The sequence below is a fragment of the Hippoglossus hippoglossus genome, chromosome 15, assembly GCF_009819705.1.
Source record: "Hippoglossus hippoglossus isolate fHipHip1 chromosome 15, fHipHip1.pri, whole genome shotgun sequence".
Lineage (NCBI taxonomy): Eukaryota > Metazoa > Chordata > Actinopteri > Pleuronectiformes > Pleuronectidae > Hippoglossus > Hippoglossus hippoglossus.
Window position 1 is genome coordinate 14,573,589 of NC_047165.1, and position 12,841 is coordinate 14,586,429.

Here is a 12,841-nt window from a genome sequence, read left to right on the forward strand (position 1 = left end):
GTTGTTTCTAATTAACGAACCTTTTCACTCATGTATTCAGGCTGATATAAAACGCATGATTTGGAAGCGCAGGCATTTCAGACATGCACGATTCCCTTGTCACTCCCTCACAATTTTTTTTTCTCCCCTCCTCTCCCCTCCCTCTCCCTCTTCAGTATTTCACGGCGGTTGTAAAGTGATGAGGCCATTCAAGGCGCAGAGGAAATACAGAGTGTGATTTTATTATTCTCATTAACCTGCCTCACAGAGCAGAAAGAAAGGGATGAAGAGGGAGGGAGAGAGAATAGGTCTAGTTGTGGGATTCACGGCGCATGCATGTGTGTGTGTCTGTTTGTGTGTGTGTGTGTGTGCGCGTGCGTGTTTCAACAAAGAGGTTACATTGCAATATTTTGGGAGGTAAATATCCCTGACATTTATTATTCAGGAACAGTGATGAATTAATAATTGCTTCTCCGGTGTCATAATACGCGAGCACTCTTCCTGTTTAACGATTCTGAATTGACAGACACGCTCTCCAGTATCAGTAAATACCAACAGAAATTAGACAGTTTAGCCTCGGTGATACACTGCCCGTGTCACATATTGTATAGAAGGACGAGTCGTTCTCTGAGCGCGAGTTTCTGATCTTTTCCTGTGTGAAGTCTTAAAAGTATTTGAAGGTCGTTGCCTGATGAGAAGCGGAGACGTACGCCACAAAAAACGCCCCCGCAAACAATCACATGATGTGACCTCTAGCGAGCCCTTCTTAACACCTTTCTAAATGCTAAATAGCATTGTTCATGCATCTTGGATTGCACCCTTTGTTTGTGTATGCAAATACAGAGCTTTAAGGTCTAATTCCCCTCCTCCGGCGCTTTAAAAGGTCATTCTTAGCTTATGAGGATTGTATGAAGGCATAATCTGTGCATGCGTGGATTCCACTGCTTGTTATTTGCTGGTTTGATTACTTTCTTTCTTTAATTAATAATTTCCTCTGCTAATATTACCCGATAGATCTCAACAGTGTGGTTCCGGAAGTCAAAATCCCATTAATTTTCTGAATAAAGGTTTTGATTATCAGCCGTAATATTGTAACCGTCCCGAGAGGCTGAGCACAAGCTAGGAGATTGTGAAACAATGTTCTATGCTCCTGAAGAAGCCACAGGTCTGTATGACATCAATTACATTTCAAGAAAAATGGGTTTTATTCGTGATGTTAAGGAGATTCCCACAATCGTCAGGTGTAATAGGCTGTGATTGGTGGGGCTTGCTGTTACCATGGAAACAACCATCACCACGAAATATATATCGACTGCGATCGGATGGTTTAGCGTTACATTACGTTAACCACAGAGCAAGCGAGGTTTATTTTCTTATGTGCCACAGATGAGGAAAAGAGTCAGGATTGAAAGTCACTACAACAAGGCTGAATTCAAGACGTTGTTGGAGGACGGATCATTCGCAGTTGTTTATGGGATATACGTGATTCCTTCACTCTTAAAATAATTATATACAGTCTTGTACCTTTTTTTGTTGTTGCTCCGAATCAAATGTTTTATGATTCATTCGTAGCTGGTCATTGTGGTTAAAGGCTTAAAACTCATCATAACTCTCCATATTCCCAAATATTAATTTAGTTCTGTGCATCATCTTTTCCAAAATAGCCATCGCCGGGTTCAGCATTCGTGGAAATACAAGCTTGTTTAAGGAAAACGTTACAAAATACAAGATCTTTAAGATATTCATGACTGTTGATTCAATAGTTCCTTTAGTCTCAAGCATCACAAAGTGTAAATAGGCGGCATGTAGAGTGTGTTAATTGGCTGGATGTTTTCACACAGGCTGTTAGAGTAAAGCTAAATAAAAATTACTATGCAGCATTAGTCTGTTTTTGCTTTTAACTAACGTCATGTTGATTTGTTATTATTGGACTTAATTCTGTTTGTGTGCATTTTCTTGACGCACTTTCTTCTTATATTTAAAAACCCTAGTCACATAAGAAAATAACAGTCACGTTAATTAATTAATTGATATTTTATAGATGTAAGAAATATACTACTCACATAATTAAGCTGCTATATAATTCGAAGTGAAACTATTTAGATTCCATCAACATTTAATACGCGGCAGAGAAAGTAAATGTTTGATTAAAATGGAGAGAAAAAAAAGCAGGTCTTTCTTTAATAGATCCAGACCTAATTGTGCCATAAGAAAATGTTTAATTGAACTTCTTGGAAATAAGTGTGTGAAGCCAGTGTGTGCATTTTCACTTATGAAGAGTTGGCACTTAATTAGTTTTTTTTTATTTTTTATCTAGGTTGTTATTTTTCTCACAAGTTATTTTTATCCTCGTTTTTTTCCCAGTGTTAATTAATGTGTCTTGTCAGGCGCTGCAGCTCCGGTCAGCTCGGTGGATGAAGAATTTCAGTAGCGACTCAAAGAACACATCACTGTCTATTAGGGACCTCGGCTCCCTGGGGCTGCCTGAAGAAAACACTGCCACTTCGACTTAAAGACTGTTAACAGGCACTGAGTGACAAGAAACTAAAAAATGTGATCTAAAAATATCTTGTGACAGATTCCATGATGGACTTGTATTATTCATTCACTTCAACTGCAGGATAATCACAGTTTAGATTGCTGCCAGGATGCAGAGATGAGGGCAACTCAATGCGCGGATTCTCTATGTGACCTTCTTGAGCAGTTTTTCCTCTCATAATTGATCTTTTACACGCATCAATCTTTCATTTTTGACCTATTCGAGAGATGCAGGACAATCTTTTACATGGAAATTCCCCCAGTGTGCATGTTCCAATGATAGATGAGAGGACTAAAATGGAGGGTGCATAGGGAATGTGCTCTTATCTGCCAAAAACTGATTTGCATTAGCTAATGTTTTGTGGTTAGTATGAAAATATACACAAACGCATTTTGAGGTCAAACATTTTCCTCATTACTAATGTGGCTGCTATACATTGAGTACAGCTAAAAAAACATTTTATTAAAATACCACATTTTATTTCAGTTGGCCTCAAAAATCTATGTGGTTAGTAAACAGATACAGTATTAGACGTTAAGTTAACACAATTTAAGTGGATTATACACTGATAACAGGCGAAAAATCTTGTTCAGAGCAGTATTCTAACTATTACCTGATTAAAAATACTGATAACGAGGTGCCTGACCCTTGGCTGCGCGTCTTCCCCCCAGTGTCTCGCCACATTTCATGGCTACAGCATATCTGCTTAATCTGTTTTAAACATGTTCGGGTGAGTCAACCTGTCAATAAAAATACAGCCCGTCCTCATGACGGCATGAAGCAGGATCTGGAAACGGGCTGCAGCCAAATTATTTGGGTGTGGAGGAGGTTTTTCTTTGGATCCTACAACACCCCTCCCTCTTTAATCTAACACAGATTCTCTTTGATGCACCTATTTTTATACAGCAAATCTGACGGCTCACATAAGATATAAATATCGCATAAGAACATAAAATACCCTCCGCTGCTTTTCAAAAAAAAAGTAGACTACCCCTCCCTTCAGCAAGAATAAACCATCACCAATATACTATGGAGTGAAAGCAGTGAGGTGCTTCGGAATGAAGTTCCTTTAGTTACAATTAGTTCCATGAAGAGGCTGTAACATGTCGGCCGAGCAGTCCGTTGTTTACGACACGAGCAACTTAAATGAAGAGCTGAGAATAAACATTGAACATCCTCGGAAGTTGCAGCGTGGCTGAGGGACTCTCCTGTCATGCCAGCAGGTAGTTAACATGACACGATTTCGCAGTCGCTGCTAAAAATACTCACATCTCAGGGAAGCGGTGGCAGTTAGATCGAGCAACAACCCTTCAGCGTGTTCGGTGCGGAGCAGCCTCGGCTTGTAGCGCACATGCAAACGGCGCGAAAAAGCAGCTTATTCATTGTTTTGACACTTTTTAACCTCCGCTCGCTTAAACATTTTCATCATAGGCTTTTCAGTTAGCGAGGCATTGATCGGACAAGCGGGTCGTCCATCCTGGCAGCCTGTTAAGCTTTCCTCTGCCGCAGCTTTGAAGTGGGAGTTGATGGTCATCCAGCGATGGCGTCCTGCTGCTTGGTCAGCAAGCTTTGTTTTTTTTGTCTTTTTTTCCTCTCCACCTGTGTGAGTCACAGTGTCGGAGCAGGCAGCCCCAGCATCAGGCCTGTCATCCAGCCCGGCCGGAGCTGATTGACTGGATAATCACATCTTCTCATGCTGCCCCCGTGCCACACTTCTCCACTGTTCCCCCCCCGGGGGCCTGAAGTCAATGAGGCAGGGAGAGATCACTGTAGATCCATCACTGCAGATAGATCACCATCAGTGGGGGCACTAGAGAGGGCCGGACGCGGCAGACAGTGGACTAAAAGCCCATATTTTAAAACGTAGGACAAGATGGTGAATATCCCTTTGTACGTTTGAAGGTCTTCTGCACTAATTTGATGATAAGTTGCCCACCACCAGTAGATGTCAGGGATCACCTGCGGATGCTAAGGACATATCATCAGTTGTGTACCTTGTTATCATCAGGCCCACCACTGGCTGATCCGACCATGGTCTATGCCCCTAACATCCTGGGCTTGTTCCTCCTGATCCGTGGCGATTGGTTGCAGCGTTCTGCAGCCTGGACTTCTCCTTTTTACAGTGTGGTGCAGGGCTTGTCCGTGGATTCCCTAGCTGATGGTGGATGTAGAAATAAAGCCCCTGCAGCCAACCTCTATAGCGAACTATGGCTTTTCCAGCCTAGTTGTTCTGCCCACGATGCCATCTCGGCACACTGCAGCCTCTTCCTCTCAATCGCCTCATCAACAGCATCCGAGGTAGACGACACGCAGGGTGTTGGACCAGAGTACCAGGTCTGGTCCAAGGCTCTGGCCAGCAGATGTTAGTTTGTACCACAGGACTGCACAACAGGTGTAGAGCCAGGCGCTACAGTCGTGGATGTTGTGCAGGAATGTGGTTGCTTAATACGATTGACCCCCCCCCCCCCACTTCCTTTCTTTCCCTCCTTGAAGGGCAGCAAGGACAGGATGATGGAAGGCAAAGATCAAGCAGGCATTCAAGTCCAACTCCATCCCATTATTTCATATGTCGTCCTTAATCCCTCGCCAGTCGTCTGGTTTCCATCCTGCCCTGGTGTTTAGTGCTACAAAGCCGAATTGTGCCTCTGCAGTTGAGTGTGTCCCGGTACTTTGGCACCCAGCAGATTTGCATACACATTGCATTGGGGGGCTTTGAAGATTGCAGGAAAAGGGAGGAAATAAATAGCCATAAATGGGGTTTGAGGAGAAAGAACCTGGCGCCCATCTGAAATGCTCCCCACAGTGGGGAAGGAGTCCGCTGCCAGGGAATTTGAAAGCTGTCACAGTGGTTCAATTCTCAATGGTGTGTTTGGTTATGTGTGCCCTGGAGGGGAACGTCACAGCTACAGCATATAGCAATTCAAAGATGCTCCGAGATGGAGGCTGGAGGGAAAAAAAAGTGTTTTGCCCCAGTTGGACCTTTGTTGGAATTTCTAAATTCAGAAATGTATCTAGGAGTAAAAAAATGTTACAGTGCTCCTGAGATCATTAGGATTTGTTAAAGTTGCAATGCCTTATCTGTGATTTCAAATTTCATTATGCAGAATATTATTTAATTTTGCCACAGTGTGATTCCGTGTGACATCTTCATTACGACTCGCTGGCAGTGACCCACGTCATAGAATATTAATATGCTGGGTTCAGGATTCAGTGAAGGAATGATTCAGAGATTTGAAGTATTGTTATTCATTTCATGTTATTCAGTTGAAAGTTATTTTCTGTATATATATATATATATATAGAAAGAGAGAGATTGAATGATTCCTGACTTAATATAGTGTGTGCATGGTTTCTCCAGTGTTAGTGCAGCTTCCTGTTTCTTTTTCGCTTTTCCCAAATCCTCATTCCTTGTCAAGGCAGCAGATGAAAATCACACTCTGTATTTCCTGTATTTCCGAGGGACAATGGCCTGTCTGGTTTTTTTTCTGCCTCTATTATGCAAGAATTGTTTTTTCCGTATCATTATTTCATTTCATTTGATGGACATGAGAGAAATCGAATACTGCGTTGCCCTGTCGGTAGGTAAACAGGACGGAGAGTGATGCTCGGTTTTAAGTGGCTCACTCTGCCGAAGCCCTTTGGTAGTTATCTGCTGCCACCAAGTGGCTTGATGGGAAAGGAAACATGAGAAATGACAGAGCAGCTCTACTGAGGAGTCAAATTATCCCTTGTTTCTTTAGTGAACTCAAACCACACAGACAGTATGTGCACTTACAGGAGAACAGTCAGTGTTGGTAATAATAATGTGACCCTAATTACCGCCTCCCTCCTCGTTGTGTGATGAAAACAGTGTTCAGTATGAGTTGGTAAATTCGCTGCTCTGTCTAATGGTGCAGTGCAGCAAATGTAAGTCAGAATGATGTGTTTTTTCTGCACCATTAACTATGTTTACCTAAATGTTTTCTGTCTCTGTCAAACTACTTAACTCATTCACACTGTCACTCCTCTCGGTTTATATCTCCTCTCTCTCTCAGCCTCTCTATTATGTGTGTGTCTGTGTGTTGATGTGCATGCGTGTTAACCGCTGTTTGGACTGTCCTGCAGGCAAAGGTCCAGAGACTATATTTGCGGGTCAGAATCTGAACGATAATGAGTGGCACACGGTGCGTGTGTACAGGCGGGGCAAGAGTTTGAAACTGACCGTAGACGATCTGACGCCTGTAGAAGGTACTTCACACACCCTCTGCTGCTCTGACAGATACTGTGCTTTTCCTCCTGTAAACTTAAACAACACGTAACATGTCTCGGCCTTCGATGTCTTACATTCTAGGTAAGACACAAACTCTCCCACAGAATACAACTTCAAGTCGGGTGTTTAGAATCCGAGAAATATAATGATCAACCGACATGAGCCTTTCACAGACTTATTGGTATCAGTGTTGATGTAAACATGAAAACTTTTATCTTACAGGAAAATAATGCAAAAAAAAATGTATTCCTGTTTACATTTGACAAAAAACACCAATTATCAATTCAATCAGCATTTGCCGATATGAATAATTTCATTTCATTGGCAAAATAATGTGTATAAGATGTGTATTTATGTTTACATTTGACATAAAAATAAAATATACATTTTATTTTCTTTATTTAAGTTGTATATATTTCGGTCAACAAAGCTTTTCACAGACATATCGGTAACAGCGTTTGTTGGTATTAGACGAATGTTGTGTATTTATGATTACATATAACATATGTTTTATTTTCTTAATTCAAATTCTTTATGTTCTTTTTATTTATACTTCTTTCTTATAAAGTGAATGATTAAACTGAACAATATCAAACCTTAATTACATTTCTTTGTCATTAGAGTTTGATAACAACATCTCAGGAATCATTACCGTTAAAAATAAATATATAATAATAACTACAATTTATGTCGGCCAATATATCTCACATCTCAATATATCATACATGCGTTACTCAGCCTCAAAAAAATCTAGTGCTGTGTCAGGTTGTGTGTTTTGCTCATCTGGAGAGAGTCATTTATTAGTTTTTCTGAAATATTTAAGTTCTCCTATCAGAAAATGTCCTTTAATGGTTTAATATTCGATAAAGACTGAATCTATAAATGGCTGAATTTAGTCCCTTTCAACAAAACTATTAAGAAAGGCAGCAATAATAAAAAAAATATTATCGAGGTTCATTTATTTTCTTGAATCAATTATATTTCTTCTATAATTCGATCTACTATCTACTGTCTTTTTACCATCAGTATTTAAAAGATCTGTAGACGACCTTTTAAATGTATTTGTCGTAAACCCCCAATAACATCCTCTCTCCCTCCCTCCCCCCCCCCCCTCTGCTGACTGAAGGTCAAATGGCGGGCGATCACACCCAACTGGAGTTCCATAACATAGAGACGGGCATTGTGACAGAGAAGCGCTTCTTGCCCATGGTGCCGTCCAACTTCATCGGCCACCTCCAGAGCCTCGCCTTCAACGGCATGGCCTACATAGACCTCTGCAAAAACGGCGACATCGACTACTGCGAGCTCAACGCCATGATCGGCTTCAAGAACATCATCGCCGACCCCGTCACCTTCAAGTCGCGCTCCAGCTACGTGACCCTCACCACGCTGCAGGCCTACTACTCCATGCACCTCTTCTTTCAGTTCAAGACCACGTCCTCGGACGGCCTCATCCTGTACAACAGCGGGGATGGGAATGACTTCATCGTGGTGGAGCTGGTCAAAGGGTAAGTGAATCCTCACTTCAAAGACGAGAGCAGAAACTTGGACCGTTCTCCCATTTATCCACACTCACATCTTCCTCTACTGCTGTCACTGGGCTCTTTGTGGCCATTTGAAGAGAGTTCATTCTTTCTGGTTCATTTGACTTCACACTCGGTGCAGCAGCAGTTATTTCTTTTCTGTGTTTCCTGTGCCGCTCTGCCCGAAGATGATTGGTCACACGATGGTGCTGCCTCTACTTTCTTTGTTCCTCCTGTAGAGGAAGTCTAATTTGGTTTAGGCGGAATTCATGATTTTATGTAGCTGCTGTGCCTGTCGCTGCTCAGGTTACGGTTACCGCTCAGCTGTTGCCTTCACAAACACACACACACACAGAAACACACACAGACACGCACACACAAGACTCTATTTGTGTAGCACCGACCTGCCACCAGGTGTAAAGACCCACAAAAAAGCTCTAAACTGTGCAGAATTAGTTTTATTCCAGTGTAGCAAGAGGCTTGTTTATGTAAGAATATCCGTATAACTGGATTATGTTTTTAATAATGCAGCTCCTCAGACTATATGACAGTTTCCAAACAGCATATGGCTCTTTACAGCTTTTTAAGCCATTATTATGGGAATTCAAATTCTTTTCTTATCACCCTCATACCAGAATATTCTCTGAAAGAGCTGTCGGCTATTACTGTTCTTTCCAAGTCTTCACGAAGGCGCCACAAACACACGACATAAAAGGGGAATCAGCCACACAAGGGTGAATTTCTTATTGCTGGAATGCAGCTATAGAACGACCTTCTTTTAAGTAGTGCCCGAAGTTAAGGTATTATTCAACGTGCGAAACATTAAAGGCACACATTTTAATTAAAATGAGCATGGAAGTCATGAATTGCCCGTAAACCAAAGAATTTAAGACCAATTAGTTCAGCACTGCCAGTAAGATATTGCAACCTGCCTATTGAGCTTCTTTTTTGACAGCTGCACTCGCTGATACTCTCATATCTAAACATGTGAACACACACACACTCCCACAGCACTTTTCAGACGTTCATTAGACTTTTCTACTTTATTTATGTTATTTGTCTTGTTACTATAATGGAGTATTAGGGCCACATGGAAGGGGGAAAAAAAGAGATTTACTGAATAGAGTCATTATTGAGAAGGTGGTCATAATATTACGAGAATAAAGAAAACATTTTGTGTAGGAAATGATCAGTGAGGAGAACTTGTGCTCGCTGGAGTTTCATTCCTCCTGGATCCAAAATCTTGAACCAATTTCATGGTTTCTTGAGAAACAACAAAACCTTTTTGAATATTCACAAAAGAGGCAATTTCCTCCGCGTCTGTGTGTTTCTTTCTGCAGAATAGATGGATTCTTGAACAATCTTTTCAAAGTCCTGATACTTCTGATAATGGGGTGCTGGTGAGCCAAAATATTAAGTATTTTCATAATCTGCTTAACGAGATGCTCCATCTACTTCATTTTAACGCCGGTGACAGGCTGTTTGACTTGCAGCCCTGGGATTGACATTTTTCTCATAAAAATACAACTATATTCTCATGAATTTACAACTTCTTTTCCGGCAATCTTATAATTTTTTTTAGCATAAAATTACAACTTTATTCTCGTTATATTATGACTTTATTCTTTTAAATTGCTGCTTTTTTTCCTCGTAATATTACAACGTTATTCTTTCATCTTTAGGTGGCCCTTATACTCTGTTGTATGTTACAGCCTGATGTATCTTGTCTATTAAAAACTTGGTGATGAATACATTTAATTTACATGAGTAGGTACATGGCAAATATAAGTATTCAATTATGTGTTAATATATTTAAATATTAAATATCTTTGCACATTTATTATAATGTCCTGCTTTCATGTCCCTCCACCTCTGTCTCCTGGTTGTATCCTCAGTTATCTGCACTATGTGTCTGACCTGGGGAACGGAGCCCACTTGATTAAAGGCAACTCCAACAAGCCCCTGAACGACAACAACTGGCACAACGTCATCATCTCCAGGGACACAAACAACCTTCACACTGTGAAGATCGATACCAAGATCACCACGCAGGCAACCTCAGGAGCCAAGAACCTGGACCTGAAGGGTGCGTCGGCAATGTTCATTTCTATATCTTTTTTTTTTCTCTCTGGGTTTCATTAAAGTGGGCCAGCGGAAGCCTAGAGGTGAGAAAAGCAGGTTTTGTGGCTGAAAGGTTGCAGCAGCAGGATGAAGCCTCGGGGGTTTGGAGGGGAAAAAGCAAGGCTTGGCTCTCACTCATTACCACCTTGAGCAAGAACTCAGCCCCCCCGTCTGTTCAGCAGCCAACACTAATGGTGTGTGCTTGTGGAGCTGGGAGTTCACAGAAACGAACGTTCGCAGACCAACCTTGGGCAAAAGTAATTAGAAAGAAATATCAGTGAACAACATAACAACCTTGTCACCTAGAAGGATACGGACTTAATAAATGTTCTACCTTGAAATTCTGTAATTATTACTATTAATAATCTTCAATGAATCATTGCTAGTATTTCTGCTTTAGAAATAAAAAAAATCCAGCATCAGAAATTTCACTGGATAAAGATTAGAAAATGTATTTTTTTAATTAACCCCAGCCATCATTCATATGCACAAATAACGTAAAGCAACTCACCATTTATATAATATAAGTCAAACATCTGGGAATTTCAGTGGAAGCCCAGTTACAACGTTCTTTAAAATGATGTGGTTAAAAAAGCGTCATCGTCTGAGCTCTGCACCATGTTTCCTTTTATCCACTAGGGGTCAGCGTTGTCTTCTTTTCTCTCATTCCCTCACAGGCAACCTTTACGTTGGTGGGGTGGCGAAGGAGATGTTCAAGGAGCTGCCCAAGCTGGTGTTCGCCAAGGAGGGTTTCCAAGGTTGTCTGGCGTCGGTGGATCTGAACGGGCGGCTCCCAGACCTGATGTCGGACGCTCTGGACTGCGTGGGTCAGATAGAGCGAGGGTGTGAAGGTGAGTGGAAACTTCGAGCTCTGCTCCCTCAGTGATGAGTTTGCTGTGAAACTTTTACTTAGACTTTCTGTCTTGTCTCTGGGGTTGACTGCAGGATAAACTGTAGCTTTAGTCTGGGTTTCATTTGTTTTGTTATTAAAAGAAGCTCAGAAACGAGAGATTGTTTGAATTCACCTTATCAATTCAGTTTTCTTTGAGGCTCCTCTCATGAACTAACCTCAGGTGTCGACGTGACACCGAGCAGCCGCAGCTCCGTCCTCCTGTTCTTCTCACTCTTGTCCTACGAGGACGCACGTGCACCGTGACGCACCCCCCCCCCCCCCCCCCCCCCCCCCGCCAACCTGTGGCACATAATTTAACATCCATAAAGTGTGTTAGTATTCCGTTAGAATGCATCAAGCTCTGACACTCCTCTACAGGCAATCATTTCCGTTTCACTTGGCCATAATCTGATTATTCTCTCGGCCATATTTGTACCGCCAGTGTTATTTCTCATTTTATCCCCTTTCTGTTTTGCTCCGTGCATGCTTGTTGGATCTGAGAGTTTGCCAGAAGCGATCCTTTTGAATTATGTATGAAGCCTTTTGTTGCATGCATGAATATCATTTGCCCGGTCTAATGTGCGCGCCGCATCCAGAGACAATATTTGATTTATTTTTCATCGTCACTCACTTAGTTTAATTTCACAATTCATCTGCTCTTTTTTTTCTTTCTCTATTGACTGCACAACTTCTGATGTTTTCATGTTCCAACATAACAAATGTAATCAAATGCAGCGCCCTGTGTGGGTCTGAAGAACTTGCAGATTAAGTTGTGTATCACACGGAATAGACTGTCGCTCTCAATGGTAAACTGGCATCTATGGTGATGCAATTAACTGGATTGTGCTTCAGGAGTCAGTAGCATAGAGCTGCTGAATAAAGCAGGGATCATTTCACAGCATACACGAGAAGGAATATACAGTTTTTCTATTACTTTAAGTATGACTAAACATCATGTTCCCTAAAAGTAACAATGACTTAACAATAACATACTTTTATGTAATATTACTGATGTACCACAGAGTATGAACGTCAATTAAAGGGAATAAATATATGAGATTTTTGAGAATAAAGTCATAATATTACAAGAATAGATGCATAATATGACAGAGAAGAAGTCATAGATTTACGAGAAGTCGTAATTTTAGGCGACCTGTCATGTAAGTGAGAGGGGGGGGGGGGGGGGGGGGGTGGAGCAGCTCGTTAAGTTTAGTTAAGGTTTCACAAATAATAAAATACTTTATCATAAGTATCAGGACTTTGGAGAGTGTAAGAACCACACAGAGTCTTTTGTGGAGAAGGTTTGGTCCTTGTCGACTGTGAGGTTATCGTTTGTTACATCTACGTGATGTTCAGGGGTTTCAAGAGGGACTCAAGAGGGGTTTCCTAGTTTCTCAAGAAACAATGAGATCGGTTGAAGATGTCGGATCCAGAAGGAGAGGAACCAGCACAGGTTCTCCTTGCTGCTCATTCCCTCAGCAGAATATTGTTGTTTTTGTCTTTATTCTTGTAATAATACGACTTTATCCTCATTAAAT

General features: G+C 41.4%; 1 protein-coding gene across 32 annotated transcripts in view; it reads left to right on the forward strand.

The window, feature by feature from the left end:
• The window catches only part of LOC117775055 (neurexin-1a-like), a 256,387-nt gene that overhangs the window by 113,919 nt on the left and 129,627 nt on the right, over nucleotides 1-12,841 (forward strand). For all 32 annotated transcript variants that reach the window (XM_034607836.1, XM_034607843.1, XM_034607857.1 and 29 more), the window contains 4 exons: nucleotides 6,623-6,745; nucleotides 7,894-8,275; nucleotides 10,186-10,376; nucleotides 11,089-11,262. In XM_034607836.1, coding sequence (XP_034463727.1) covers nucleotides 6,623-6,745; nucleotides 7,894-8,275; nucleotides 10,186-10,376; nucleotides 11,089-11,262 — 870 coding nt within the window. The remainder of the gene's footprint in view (nucleotides 1-6,622; nucleotides 6,746-7,893; nucleotides 8,276-10,185; nucleotides 10,377-11,088; nucleotides 11,263-12,841) is intronic.